General features: G+C 49.0%; 1 protein-coding gene across 2 annotated transcripts in view; it reads left to right on the forward strand.

Annotated features, from left to right (window-relative positions):
* Myo18b (myosin XVIIIB) overlaps positions 1-12,256 on the forward strand; it is a 220,279-nt gene that overhangs the window by 84,906 nt on the left and 123,117 nt on the right. For both annotated transcript variants that reach the window (XM_075983418.1, XM_075983429.1), the window contains exons 26-28: positions 7,524-7,643; positions 8,385-8,493; positions 11,669-11,793. In XM_075983418.1, coding sequence (XP_075839533.1) covers positions 7,524-7,643; positions 8,385-8,493; positions 11,669-11,793 — 354 coding nt within the window. The remainder of the gene's footprint in view (positions 1-7,523; positions 7,644-8,384; positions 8,494-11,668; positions 11,794-12,256) is intronic.

A 12,256-nucleotide genomic window follows, 5' to 3' on the forward strand; every position in this document is an offset into this window, starting at 1 on the left:
GCTCAGACAGGCAAAATGGAAAAGGGCTAGAGTGGAGGGTTGGCAAGGACGCGTGTGGCTGCCCCACATCTCTGGCATGCAAATTGATGTTACTGTGGACGAACAAGTTGGTGTTGCATAGATAAGTGGCCAGGGCCCTGCAGCCCACAATGCCACTGTAGGCTTCTGGACAAGAGGTGCCTCCTTTCTTCCATCATATGGGTTCTGGGGTTTGCATCCTTACCTGTTGAGCCATCTTGCTGGCCTTGTAGAAGCATTTTTGTAGTGCCATGCTTGACTGAAAAACAAAGGATCAATTCCATAGCGTAGCTGACCATGAAGTCATAGTAGTCACGATCTCGGCTGCCTCACAGGATGAAGGCCACTCTTCCTTCCTCTCCTGTCCCTTCTCTCTGGCCCGCTCCATCCGTGGGCTTCCACCAGGATTTACAGTGTCAGCCATGTTCCTGGGGAGCAGACCTCAGATCTAGTCAGGAAGTTACTGGTCACCCCCATAACTTTCATGCCACTATGGCTCCTGTGGGCACATCTTGCCTGGCAGGGCAATACTGTAGCACAGCTCTGGTTGGTGACTTTTCTCCCCCAGTGGCCTGTAACAGGCGGTGGGCATCACTTTTAAATCAGCACCAGCTCATGCCCACTGCCAGTGTCACTCTCTCACCTCTTGCCATGAGGTTTGGAGACTGCTGTGTCCGGCACCATGCAACACTGTATTTGAAAAAAGGTGCTGCTATTCCTGCTGGAAAACAACTATCACTGGTTTGCATGTGTTTCTACCTGAGGAGACAGTGGGGTGCCTTTAGCGCTGCAGCTTTTCCAACCTCATCTGAGGAAGGCTTGACCCAGGAGGGATCCCCACCTTCACTGCCTCTTTAACCAGCTCAGAGATGACCCTAATTGCAGATGAGTGGGTCTTAGTGTAGAATCTGGGACAGCAGACACAACCAGACCTCAGAATTAGCAATTCTAAACCCAGGCTTGGGGTGACCTTGAAACACCTACACAGACCCCAAGCTTAGCAATGCTGAACCCAGGCTTGGGGTGACCCTGAAACACCTGCACAGACCTCAAGCTTAGCAATGTTGAACCCAGGCTTAGGGTGACCCCAGAATTCCTGCTGTTTTAGCAAGTTCTCAGACATTGTAGGAGTTGCTTCTTAGGATACACAAAGGTCACAAGGCCACAGATCAGAGAGTGTGCACAGCTCTGTGTGGCTCTATTGTACTAACAGTTGGGGAGCAGAGAGCCTGATTGGGACCATGCATCACAAACACACCTCTGCTGCTGTCCCTTGCCCCTGCGCTCCACCCATTTGTCTCAGCAGGTGGGCAGCAGCTTGCATCATGCCCTGGCTTATTAGACAGCTACCGCAGAGCGCTCTAACTGCCTGTCTGCAGTGAAGCCCCGCGGATGGGAGCCAGGGAGAGGTTGCCCCGTCAGAGGGCTCTCATGTTCACAGGGACACTGCAGTGAGGGGCAGAGCTCCAGGAGACACATCAGGGGTGAGGCCTTTTCCTCCTAACTTCTGGGTTTTTCCTACAATCTAATTCATGGCCAAATATGGAGGATAAAATGAGATTTCTGGGTGTATTAACCCAACAGCTTTTGGGGTTTGGTAAAGAATTGTGGCAAGAATCTACCAGGAAGCTTCAGGGCCTGGAGGTGGTAGTCCGAAGGTGACATCTGTGACTGTCCAGCAGGGAGGGCGATAGCTTGCTGATGACCATCCCAGGTCACAGCCTGGGTCTTCTGACTCAGTCCAGGTTCCTTTGAGGACTGTGAGTGCCTCATCTTTGGAGACGCAGTGGCTGGGCGGCTCACAGACTTGGCATGCTGTTTGAGCTTTAACTACTGACGACGCTCTCCTTCCCATGGAGCTGACCACAGAAGCTCTACGACTCAGTGAGACCTCAGAGGGCATGGCTACAATGTTCCTCTTAACTGCCTGCCCCAGTTTATTCCCATAGAGTACTCTTCTGTGCCCACCAAACAAGACGCAGGGACCAGCAGTGTGCTGAGTGTAGAGAAGTGGCTGAGTTAGTCCTGGTTTATAGGGCACCGTGGGCATCACTGGATCTCAGGTTTGTCTCACCGTCATCGGGAAGGTGGTACCAGGAGTCCTGCTCTTTCATAAATCCAGCCCTCCGCCTCTGCCACCAACACGCGCATCCTTTGCCACTTCATCACAGGCAGACAAGTCTTGGGTACCTTCACCCTTCATTGCCTACCCAAAACTCCTAATGACAGAGCAATGACAAATGGAGACTCATCTTTAATGAGGAACTTGTCCAGGGGTTTCTGGGATGAGACCAGAACCAGCATTGTCTAGTTTTACCTTCAACATAAATGGTTAGGAAGGTATTAATGTCCCTACGCCATAGATGAAGCCCAGAGAGGTGCAGTGGTTTATCTAACATTACACAGCTGATGAGCGGCAGAGGTGGGATTTGAACTCAGATATGGGCTTGCTCTAAAATGGCTATGCATATTGGGAATGGGGTCAAAGGTCATTGCCATTAGAGGGCTGTAGTAGGAGGCCACTTGTTTCCTGGCCACCCAGACTCCCAAAATAACCACACAGAAACTGCCTTTATTAAATCACTGCTTGGCCTATTAACTCTAACTTCTTATTGGTTAGCTTTATATCTTAATTTAGCCTATTTCCATTATTTTATATTTTACCATGAGGCTCGTGGCCTACCAGCAAGGTTCTGGCATGTCTGTCTCCAATAGCGTCTCCTTGACTTCTCCCTGACTCCACCTCATTTTTCCAGCATTCAGTTTAGTTTTCCCCGCCTAACTCTACTCTACCCTATTGCAGACCAATGGCATTCATAGCATATAAAGGGGAATCCCACATCAGAGGGCCTTGAAGGATATGCAAGAGTTGACCAGGTGTTGGAAATGGGATATATCCCAGGTAGGGTTGAGACACATGGTCGGGTTGTCCTGGCAGGCACAGCTCTAATGTTAAGTGTCGCATGGGTACAGCTATGATAGTCATGGAGGAGGGTGGTCCCCATCCTATAGGGAAGAACAAAACCCAACTATGGCCTCAGGTTGGGGCAGTGGGTGACAGAGGGAGGGCCTGCTTCCTCTCTGGTGAAGTGTTGGGTGAAGCCCACCAAGGCTGGTCAGTCCCCTCCATGTGCCTTGCTCTCAGGACTCCTCTCCCTATGTCCTAACAACATGGTCCTACTTTCTCTGACAGGGCAGGCCTGTGTAAACCTCAATTTTTTATTGGATTCTTTCGTGTGTTTGTAAGAGACCCAAGAGATGGCTTGCTGGTGTGGCTGGAATTATCCTCAGATGTTAGCACTTGGGCTCCACAGCCCAGGCCAACTAGACGTGTCAGGGAAAGCGGGGAAAGGTTTATTCAATGTGACCACTTGGAGAAGAAGAATAGAGGTCCAGTGACCCCTCAAGTTCACAAGAGGCTCTAATAGCTAAGCACCCTGATCATGCTGTGGACCCACCCTGTAGGGTTAAGCCAGCCCCTTTAGGAAGCGGGTTTGCCTCGGGCGAATGTGTACAGATAAATGGTCGCGCAGGAGGCGGCTCCGCCCTTTTCCTTCCTACCTCCTGTGCTACGAGGGAACTTCCGTTCTGTAAGTTTATCATTAAAGTGGTAAATATTCTTTAATATCTGCATTGCATTTATTTACGCCGATACACCACCCACCTTTTATCTCTATCCCCCAGCTTCTTCTCTCCAACCCCTCCCCAGCCTCTTCTCTCTAACCCCTCCCCAGCCTTTTCTCTCCATCCCCTCCCCAGCCTCTTCTCTCCACCCCTTCCTCAGCCTCCTCTCTCTATCCCCCTCCCCAGTCTCTTCTCTCCACCCCCTCCCCATTCTCTTCTCTCCTTTCCCCTCCCCATCCTCTTCTCTACACCCCCTCCCCAACCTCTTATCTACACCCCTTCCTTAGCCTCCTCTCTCTCTATCCCCCTCCCCAGTCTCTTCTCTCCACTCCCCTCCCAGCCTCTTCTCTCCATCAAGGTCCCCAGGCTCTTACCAAGTTTGAGAAACTCTGAAAGTTGGAGCTGAAGGCCAGGGCAGGCTAAGATGTATGGGTCCCCAGTAGTTACTGATCTCTAATTACCCTGTGAATTCTCGGTATAGTGCCTAACACCCAGTAGGTGTGTACATGATGCCTCTAGGATCTATGAATAGTGACAGCCACAACCCTAGCTGTGTTGAGCTTTAGCTATCTATCCAGGGATGCACACTGTACAGGATGCTTTTACTCAGTCCTGGGGATTGATCTAAGACTTCACATGCTCTGTGAACACCACTGAGTTGCAACCCCAGCCTCCCTTGCAGACAATGTCTTGCTGTTTCACTCAGGCTGGTCTTGAACACTTGGTTCTTCTGCCTCAGTCTCTGGGTCTCCAGGGTTACCAGCCTGTGCCACCAGGCCAAACCAATTCCTTTCTCTTAGACTTTATAAAAGCGGGTAGACATTCCTGTTCCCTTCTGTCCAGCTTGTCCTCCCGTGCCATTGTCCCTAAGTAGAAAGGACATTTTTGCTGATCCCAGCACTTGGTGGATCTGGGGAGGGCTGTCAAAGCAATTTCCTGACATCTGTAAAATCTCCACTATGTTTGCAAGCCAGATCATCCTTAAATTGGTTTTCATAATTCTGAGTGTGGAGTTTCCACCTCCCCTCCAAAGACAGGGTTTCTGCCCATGCTTCGAGGGAAGGAGAGGGGAGGAAAGAAGAGGGGAGGGAGAGGAAGGAAGGGGAGGAAGGGGGAGGGAAGGAGGAAGGGGCAGGTTTGTGTGGACTTGACCGTGTAAAAACATCCAGTAGTCTCCGGTAGTTGAAAGAACTGACTGTCCTTCAGGCTCCAGACTGCGGGTTACATGAGACTCAAAATTAATTCATTAAATTAATTTTGTGCTCCCCATGCTCAGGACAATTAGCACAAATTAAATTTCATGCTAATTGTCTAAGCGAGCCATCATTGTACCCCTGCTTGGGATCAAGGCCGACTCCCAGGGTGGGAGGTGGTTAGGAGTGTGGCCCTGGATGTTCCTGGATTGTACTGATCACCTTCTCAGCCCATGGAGTGTTCGCAAGGCCACAAGCAAATCTAACTTGCTCAAAGCAAAGAGAGGCCAGGGTTAGGAGGACGGGGACACTGGGTCCCCTGTGATTCCTGAGCTCAGCTTCCTGGCTGTGCCTTGGGAACTCTGGTAGGGAAATCGCACTTTAACAAACTCTGAAGAGTGCAGGGCGTCTCTGGTGCACTAATAAAGCCGGAAGGCTGAGGAAGAGCAGACAGGCTCCTCTCAGAGGCCACCCACCGAAAGCCCTTGAAAACCCCAATTCTGTGGCCATTGTGCTAGTTGCAGCAGACAGATGTGAGTTCAAATCTCAGCTCTGCTGCTTGCTTGCTCTGTGATCTGAGAATTCTTCACCATCTCTCACTCCCTGGCTCTCTCTGTTTGCCCTGAAGATTTGGGTCACAGTAGGGCAAGGATGGGCTCAAGTGGGAAAGACGGTTCATAGACACATGGTGGCCTCAATTTGTGTAGTACAACTGTTTCCCCAGCAACTCAGCTCTCACCTCGGGGGTCATTTCTTCTGGATCCAAATATGAATGGTCACATCTGGGCACAGATTCAGAATACCCATAATTCCACCATTCAATGTGGTGGCCATTCCCTGAGGTGTTACAGTAATGGAGCAAAGATACCGTGAGTCAACCCCACTTGAGTATGTTGGTGGAAACATCAGCATAGTTTATAGGAAACGAGGAACTTCTACCACAGGCCACAGATGCTGGCACATTCTCTCTGTGACTAGGAAGTTGGGGTGTGCTAATACACAACCAAAGGTTTCACCTGGCGTCACAGGCTGTTAGGTCAGACAAAGGACAAGGCTATCAAACAGGCTACAGATAGCTCAAGACAATTGTGTTAGACTCTGGACTTGCGCCCCTCCAGCCTCCCAAGTGACTGAAGTTGGAAGCAGCCAGTCAGGCTTGCAGAGTTGTGTGGGAGGCAGGGCTCTTCCCAGGAACGTTCATTCACGACAGTGTTCTGCTTTCTGATTGCAGAAAAGCATTAAAACTAAATCCACAGCACAGATGAGCAGCTCAGGGCAACGGGGCCTCATGACAGCCTCCGTGGATGAGTGGGCACCTTGTGCTGCGCTCATGTGACCAAAAAATTGAGAGAAAGGGAGAGTGCCCCTTTATGGCCATCTCCAGGGCTCCCGTTGGTGGCCCGTGCACATGCAGGCAGCCCTAACTGGGCTTGGTGCGTTAGAAAAGACAAAGTTGGGAGGGGGTGAATTGAGAGATACTAGGCAAGTTGAGATGAGATGAGATGGATGGGTGCATCCATGTTTCATTACATATATGAGGCAGTATATATGAGGCAGTGTGTCCATATGACCCAGAGTCCAAGTGCCAAGGGACAGAAGACCCACCTCTCTCAGCAACATGCCACTCTCATGGTCAAGGCCCTGGCTGCGAGACTGACCGAGGAAGCCAGCACATTCTTAGACTTGACCCTGTTCCTGCTTCCTTTTCCCCTTCTCTGACTCTTGGCTTTATTTATATCATACTTGTAGTTGAAAATACACACCGAAGACCTAGGTTCCATCCCCAGCATGGCATATACTTGGGCCATGCCTATAATCCCAGAAGGATCGGGAGTTTAAGGTCATCCTTAGCTATCTAGAGTTAAAGGATGGCCTGGGCAACAGGAGACCATGTTGTGTACCTGCACGTGTGTGCGTGTGCACGCACACACACAGACACACACAGACAGACAGACAGACAGACACACACACACACAGTCCCATGCTCTCTGGTTCTGGTGTCTAACAGCCAAGAAGAAAGTGCTGCAAACCCAGAAGCTAGCTTTCCACTTTATTTTCCCTCCTATAGTGGTGGTGCCTCTGTCTGTCAGCTCAGCAGGAAGCAAAGCACCTTTATCAACTCCTTCAGAAGCATCCAGCTCATGTGTCCTGTTAATCCCCTGTCCCCCTTCTTAATGGGTCTATGTAATCACTACCAACAGATTACAGGTCAGTTGTACCTACGGAAGACAGGCAGGAAAGGCAGAGAGTGGGTGCCACAGCCCACGGAGATCCACAGAGTGCCCCACACAGAGCATCCAACTGTGGTGTGCCTTCCTCAGGGTCAGGGATGCTCAGTCCCAGAGGCCAGCTCAGGTTCCCTGACAGCTGAGAACCTCTGCTAAGTACCTGTCCTTAGTTGAGAGCCTACTATGTACTATGCACTGTACTAAACTCTCCAGGGCTTTATCTCATTTATTCCCCATACCGGTTCTTTAGTCCCCCGCTGCCCCCCGTTTAGTGTGTGCTGGGTGACAGTTCTCCCACACCAGAAACAGGTACATCCTGAAGTATGATCTTTTAGCGTCTTGTTTACCCAGCAGGTGGCCTCTCTTCTCCCTAGTAATGGCTTATCCTCGGATGGTCCTCTGCTGTGTGCGGTGTGTGGAGGGAAGGAGGGTCAGTGATCTCCTGGTTTCTCTTCCTCAGATCACAGACTTGACCTCAGAGCTTGCTGATGAACGCTTCAAAGGTGATATGGCCTGCCAGGCACTGGAGAGTGAACAAGCACAGCGGCTTCAGGCACTCCGAGAGGTTCAGGAGCTCAAGGTGAGGGGTCATGGGGATCTAGTGGGTGGCCAGAAGTGGTTTGTCCTGGTTACTAGGCTTCTTCAGAACCTGCCAGCCCAAGTGAGATACACCCGCTAACTGACTTCTCTGTCCTGGCTTCTGGCTGGGTCTTTCTAAGGCAAGGCCTGAGAGGTACTATGGATAGTGACCTTAGCAATGGAGGCTCTGTGTAACAGATCCATGGCATTGGAGGACCCTTGAGTGGGAAAAATGCAGGGGATATTATTCTTGTCAAACGAGTATGTAACAGGTGACCAAACCCTGGCTTTGGATGGTCACATGTGAAGTAGATGGTCTTGTCCGATTGAGTCCACTTTCATTGCTACAGTGAAATATCTCAAAGTGGGTTTCTTGATAAAGCAAGCTAGCTCATGGTTCTGAAGGGTGAAGGTCTTGGGCTGGCCCATTGGGTCAACATCTGGCAAAAACCTAAGAGTAGTTGACATCATAGCAGGAAGAAAAGATCACTGAACCAAACAGCTCAAGATGGGGAGTATCTGGGCTCCCTCCATTTATAATAGCCCCCTGTAAGAACTAAAGTGAGGGCCTCACAAGAACCACAGTAATTCCTTCCAGGGCCCCGGAGACATGAAGACCTCTGCTTGGTCTGACCTTTCACAGTGCCATGTGGAGGACTAGTCTCCCAATACATGAACCTAGGGTCGGGAGTATAGATCCTTTCATTTCCAAACCTGAGCCATCACCAAGCCTTTCTTCCAGGCTAAGTACCAGCAAGTGCAGGAAGCATTGGGGGAAGTACAGAAGCAGCTGGAGGAGGCACAGCAGAAGAGCCAGCCGGTCAACTTCGAAGAGAAACACGCAGGAGGAGGTGAGCAGCTGGGGACCCTTGGTGTTGGACACTGGCAGATGGAATACCTTCCCTTTTGGTTCATTTGTTCATGAGTAAGCACTGAGTACTTATGTCCCTGCTACACCACATCTGCCAGGACCAATAGGCACAGCTCTGCCCCTGGGCAGCTTATAGTCTGATGTTAATAGCCACTGTGGTGTCTGACAGCACTCAGAACAACACTGGTCATTGAGAGAGGTGTTACATGGGTGAAGAGCTATGTTTAGAGGCCTGGAAGAGCTGGAAAGGTGGCTCATATGGTAAAATGCTTGCCATGCCAACTTCAGGAATGACCGCTAATACTCAATAAAAGCTAGGTACAATGGTATAAACTTGTAAACCCAGCACTGAGTAGGCAGAGACTAGAGACTCTCTAGGGCTAGCTGGCTACCAACCTTGTCTAATTCTTAAGTTCCAAAGATAGTGAGAGTCCCTATTTCACCAAAACAAGGTGGATGGTGTTTGAGCCGTGACTCAAGGTTGACCTCTGGCCTCCATGCTCACATATACACACATGCACACACACTCCCACACAGATGCACACGCTCACTAGTGTTAGACAGTCTTCTATTCCTGTGTCTTAAAAACAAGTTTTGATGAAAATGACACTGGGTGGAGCCCAGGAAGCTGCACCTCCATATTTGGATTGTGTCATCCGAAGCCTTCCCTGAGCCTCAGGTGCCCTATCTTCAAGTGCAGATGATCACAGATGATGACTGGGCAGTGCTGAGTCATACAGAGTAGAGTGCTGTGTAGACACCCGCTATCTTACCGCTGTGAGGAATGGGGTCCCTACAGGTTCTGACACGAACCCAGTTTACACACGAGGAAGTTGGGGCTGACTCTCAGGGTTTCTGTGCAGTGAGAGGCAGGTGGCATCAGGCCTTTCTGCTGTGCCCTGGTCATGCCAGTGCCCAGGGATTCAACTTTCATGGGAACAAGGGACCTGTTAATACAGAGTCAACTATGTGGGGGTAGCACAGCCTCCTAAAAGGCATCCCAGAATAGGCTCCATCCATCTAAGGCTTGTCTGGGTGAGACGTCTCAGGTGTGTTTCTTCTGCAGTGATCAGGAGGCTGATGATGTGGGAGATAGACTTAGCCCACGGGCACATCAGTCATTACAGGAGCAGGTTCTAAACTCTGGAAATGCAGTCTGGGAAGTCAGGCCACAGATGATCTGTTTTTCATTATGAAAGCCACACATACTCTTTACACGAAACCTCTAAAATACAGGGAAGTTGAAATAGGCAATAAAACACCCACTGCTGTGCTTTCTCGCCTGCCTCTGCGCATCATAAAAAGACATGGCTTTCTTTATGTTTGCCTAAATGCTTACAGCAGGTCTTTTATAATTCACAGCTAGCACCAGGCTGGACACTGGGCGCCACAGAAGAATTCTAGTTGGGTTTTGATCCCAGATAGCTAGCCATAAGTATGGAGATAGATTACAGAGAGCCAAGAAATAGGCAAATGGATAATGCAGGGCATTGTTGTACAAACCAATTAACTCATTCACTCAGCTATCAACTTGCTCATTGATCCATTCATCTACCCTCCTACCCATCAATCCATTATCTATGCACCCCCTTAGCCACCCACCCTAACATCTACTCATTCACCAGCGTCCATTACTCTTCCATCTCACCATCCACCCATCCACCCATCACTCTCTCTCATCTGTCTGTATCTATCTATCTATCATCTATCTATCTATCTATCTATCTATCTATCTATCTATCTATCATCTATCTATCTATCTATCTATCTATCATCTATCTATCTATCTATCATCTATCTATCTATCTATCATCTATCTATCATCTATCTATCATCTATCTATCTATCTATCTATCTATCTATCATCTATCTATCTATCTATCTATCTATCTATCTATCTATCATCTATCTATCTATCTATCTATCTATCTATCTATCTATCTATCATCTATCTATCATCTATCTATCTATCTATCTATCATCTATCTATCTATCATCTATCTATCTATCTATCTATCTATCTATCTATCTATCTATCTATCTATCTAACACTCCTTGTACTTACCATACGCTCAACATTGTAGTAGGTCCTAGCATAGTAATTCTGGATATGAGTCCTCTTCTGGATTCTCATAAGTGTTTTTTTTCCTAAGAGAAATCTAGTTAGTAGTACTTTCTGCACATGTTTCTCACTCTCGTTAAATTATACAAGAAGCTGAGTAGAAACAACTTGTTATTAATGCAATTATCTCCTGTACTGGTAAAAAGCAGTGCATTGAACGAGAGCCCAAGGATGGATAGATGGATTGATAGGTGGGTGTGCGGAAGGATGGATGGATGGATGGGTAAAGGGATGATTCAGTGGATGGATGAGTGATAGATGGCTAGATGAGCTAAGGGACAAATGGATGGTGGATGGATGGACAGACGGATGGGTAACGGTGGATGGAGATAGAAAGCTGATGGCAAAGAATTGGGCTGACTACTTTTAAAGTATGTTTTCCCAGCTCCATTAACTTAAGGAACATTATTCTCTTGTTTGGTTATCAAATGATAAAATACCATAATCCCTAATTCAGCCAAACAGTTTTAATTAAACAAATGCTTGATTTTTTTAACCAAAGCAAGGGGTTTAGTATATATAACATCTCCCAGGGCACCCTGCGGTCAAGTTTATTAAGTGATTACCCATTCATTTATCTAATAACTCAACCAAAAGTCAACAATAACAGTCTGCCTCCTACCCTGTGGCCAGGGGCATGGCTCTCTTTGCCCCCTGATTCTGCTAGGCACTTTGGCAGCTAGAACGTGTACCTTCCCTCTGTCTGAGAAGTTTCTAGATGATGTTGGAAACACACTATGACCAGAGAGCTCCCTGGCTTACAGACTATAGGAGGAACAACTGGGAACAATGCAGAGTGTAAGGGACCCGACCTTACAGCAGTGAGGTCAACACTCTGGAAGGCTGGATGTGCTCAGGGCAGGCTGTCCGGAGGAAGCTCCAGCCTGTTCTCTAACTTGGACTTCAGTTCTTACCTTGAAGCCAAGGCTGAGGCTCAGAGGCCATGGGCCCTGTGAAGTGGCGCATGCAGGGCTAAGGAGTGAGGGGAAACCCACATCTGCCGCCTCACTCACCCTTCGATCCTGCCACACAGCGGAGGAGTGGCAGATGCGCTTAGACTGTGCTCAGATGGAGAATGATTTTCTGCGCAAGCGCCTTCAGCAGTGTGAGGAGAGGCTGGACTCCGAGATGAAGGCCCGGGCAGAGGTGGAACAGAAGGTAAGAGAGAGAAGGTAGGGTCAGGACTCCTGAGGCCCCAGGACCTGGTGTCTTCTCCCCTCTGTTGTGAGAGGCCACTGTGTTGTCTGGTCCTGGGGAAAGAGGGAGTGGGAACTCTACTGTTGGAATAAATGCTGTCCCTGTGGGATGCAGAGAGTGTGTTCGGAGGGAAGGGGGCCCAACTCCCTTGGATCTGTATCCATCTCTGGTACCGGGGCCTTGGGTAGCTAAAGTCACTACAGCACACTCTTGGAACTGTCCCACTATCTGATTCACTGTTCTATTTTTTGAAGAGACACCGTGACAAGGCAAGTCTTATAACAGAAAGGATTTAACTGAGGACTCACTTACAGTTTCAGAGGTTTAGTCCATTATCATCACGGCAGGGAGCATGGTGTGGAGCAGTGGCTGAGAGCCACATCCCGATCCACAGGTGGCAGCAGGAAAAGAAACCTCCCAGCCC

The sequence above is a fragment of the Microtus pennsylvanicus genome, chromosome 1, assembly GCF_037038515.1.
Source record: "Microtus pennsylvanicus isolate mMicPen1 chromosome 1, mMicPen1.hap1, whole genome shotgun sequence".
Lineage (NCBI taxonomy): Eukaryota > Metazoa > Chordata > Mammalia > Rodentia > Cricetidae > Microtus > Microtus pennsylvanicus.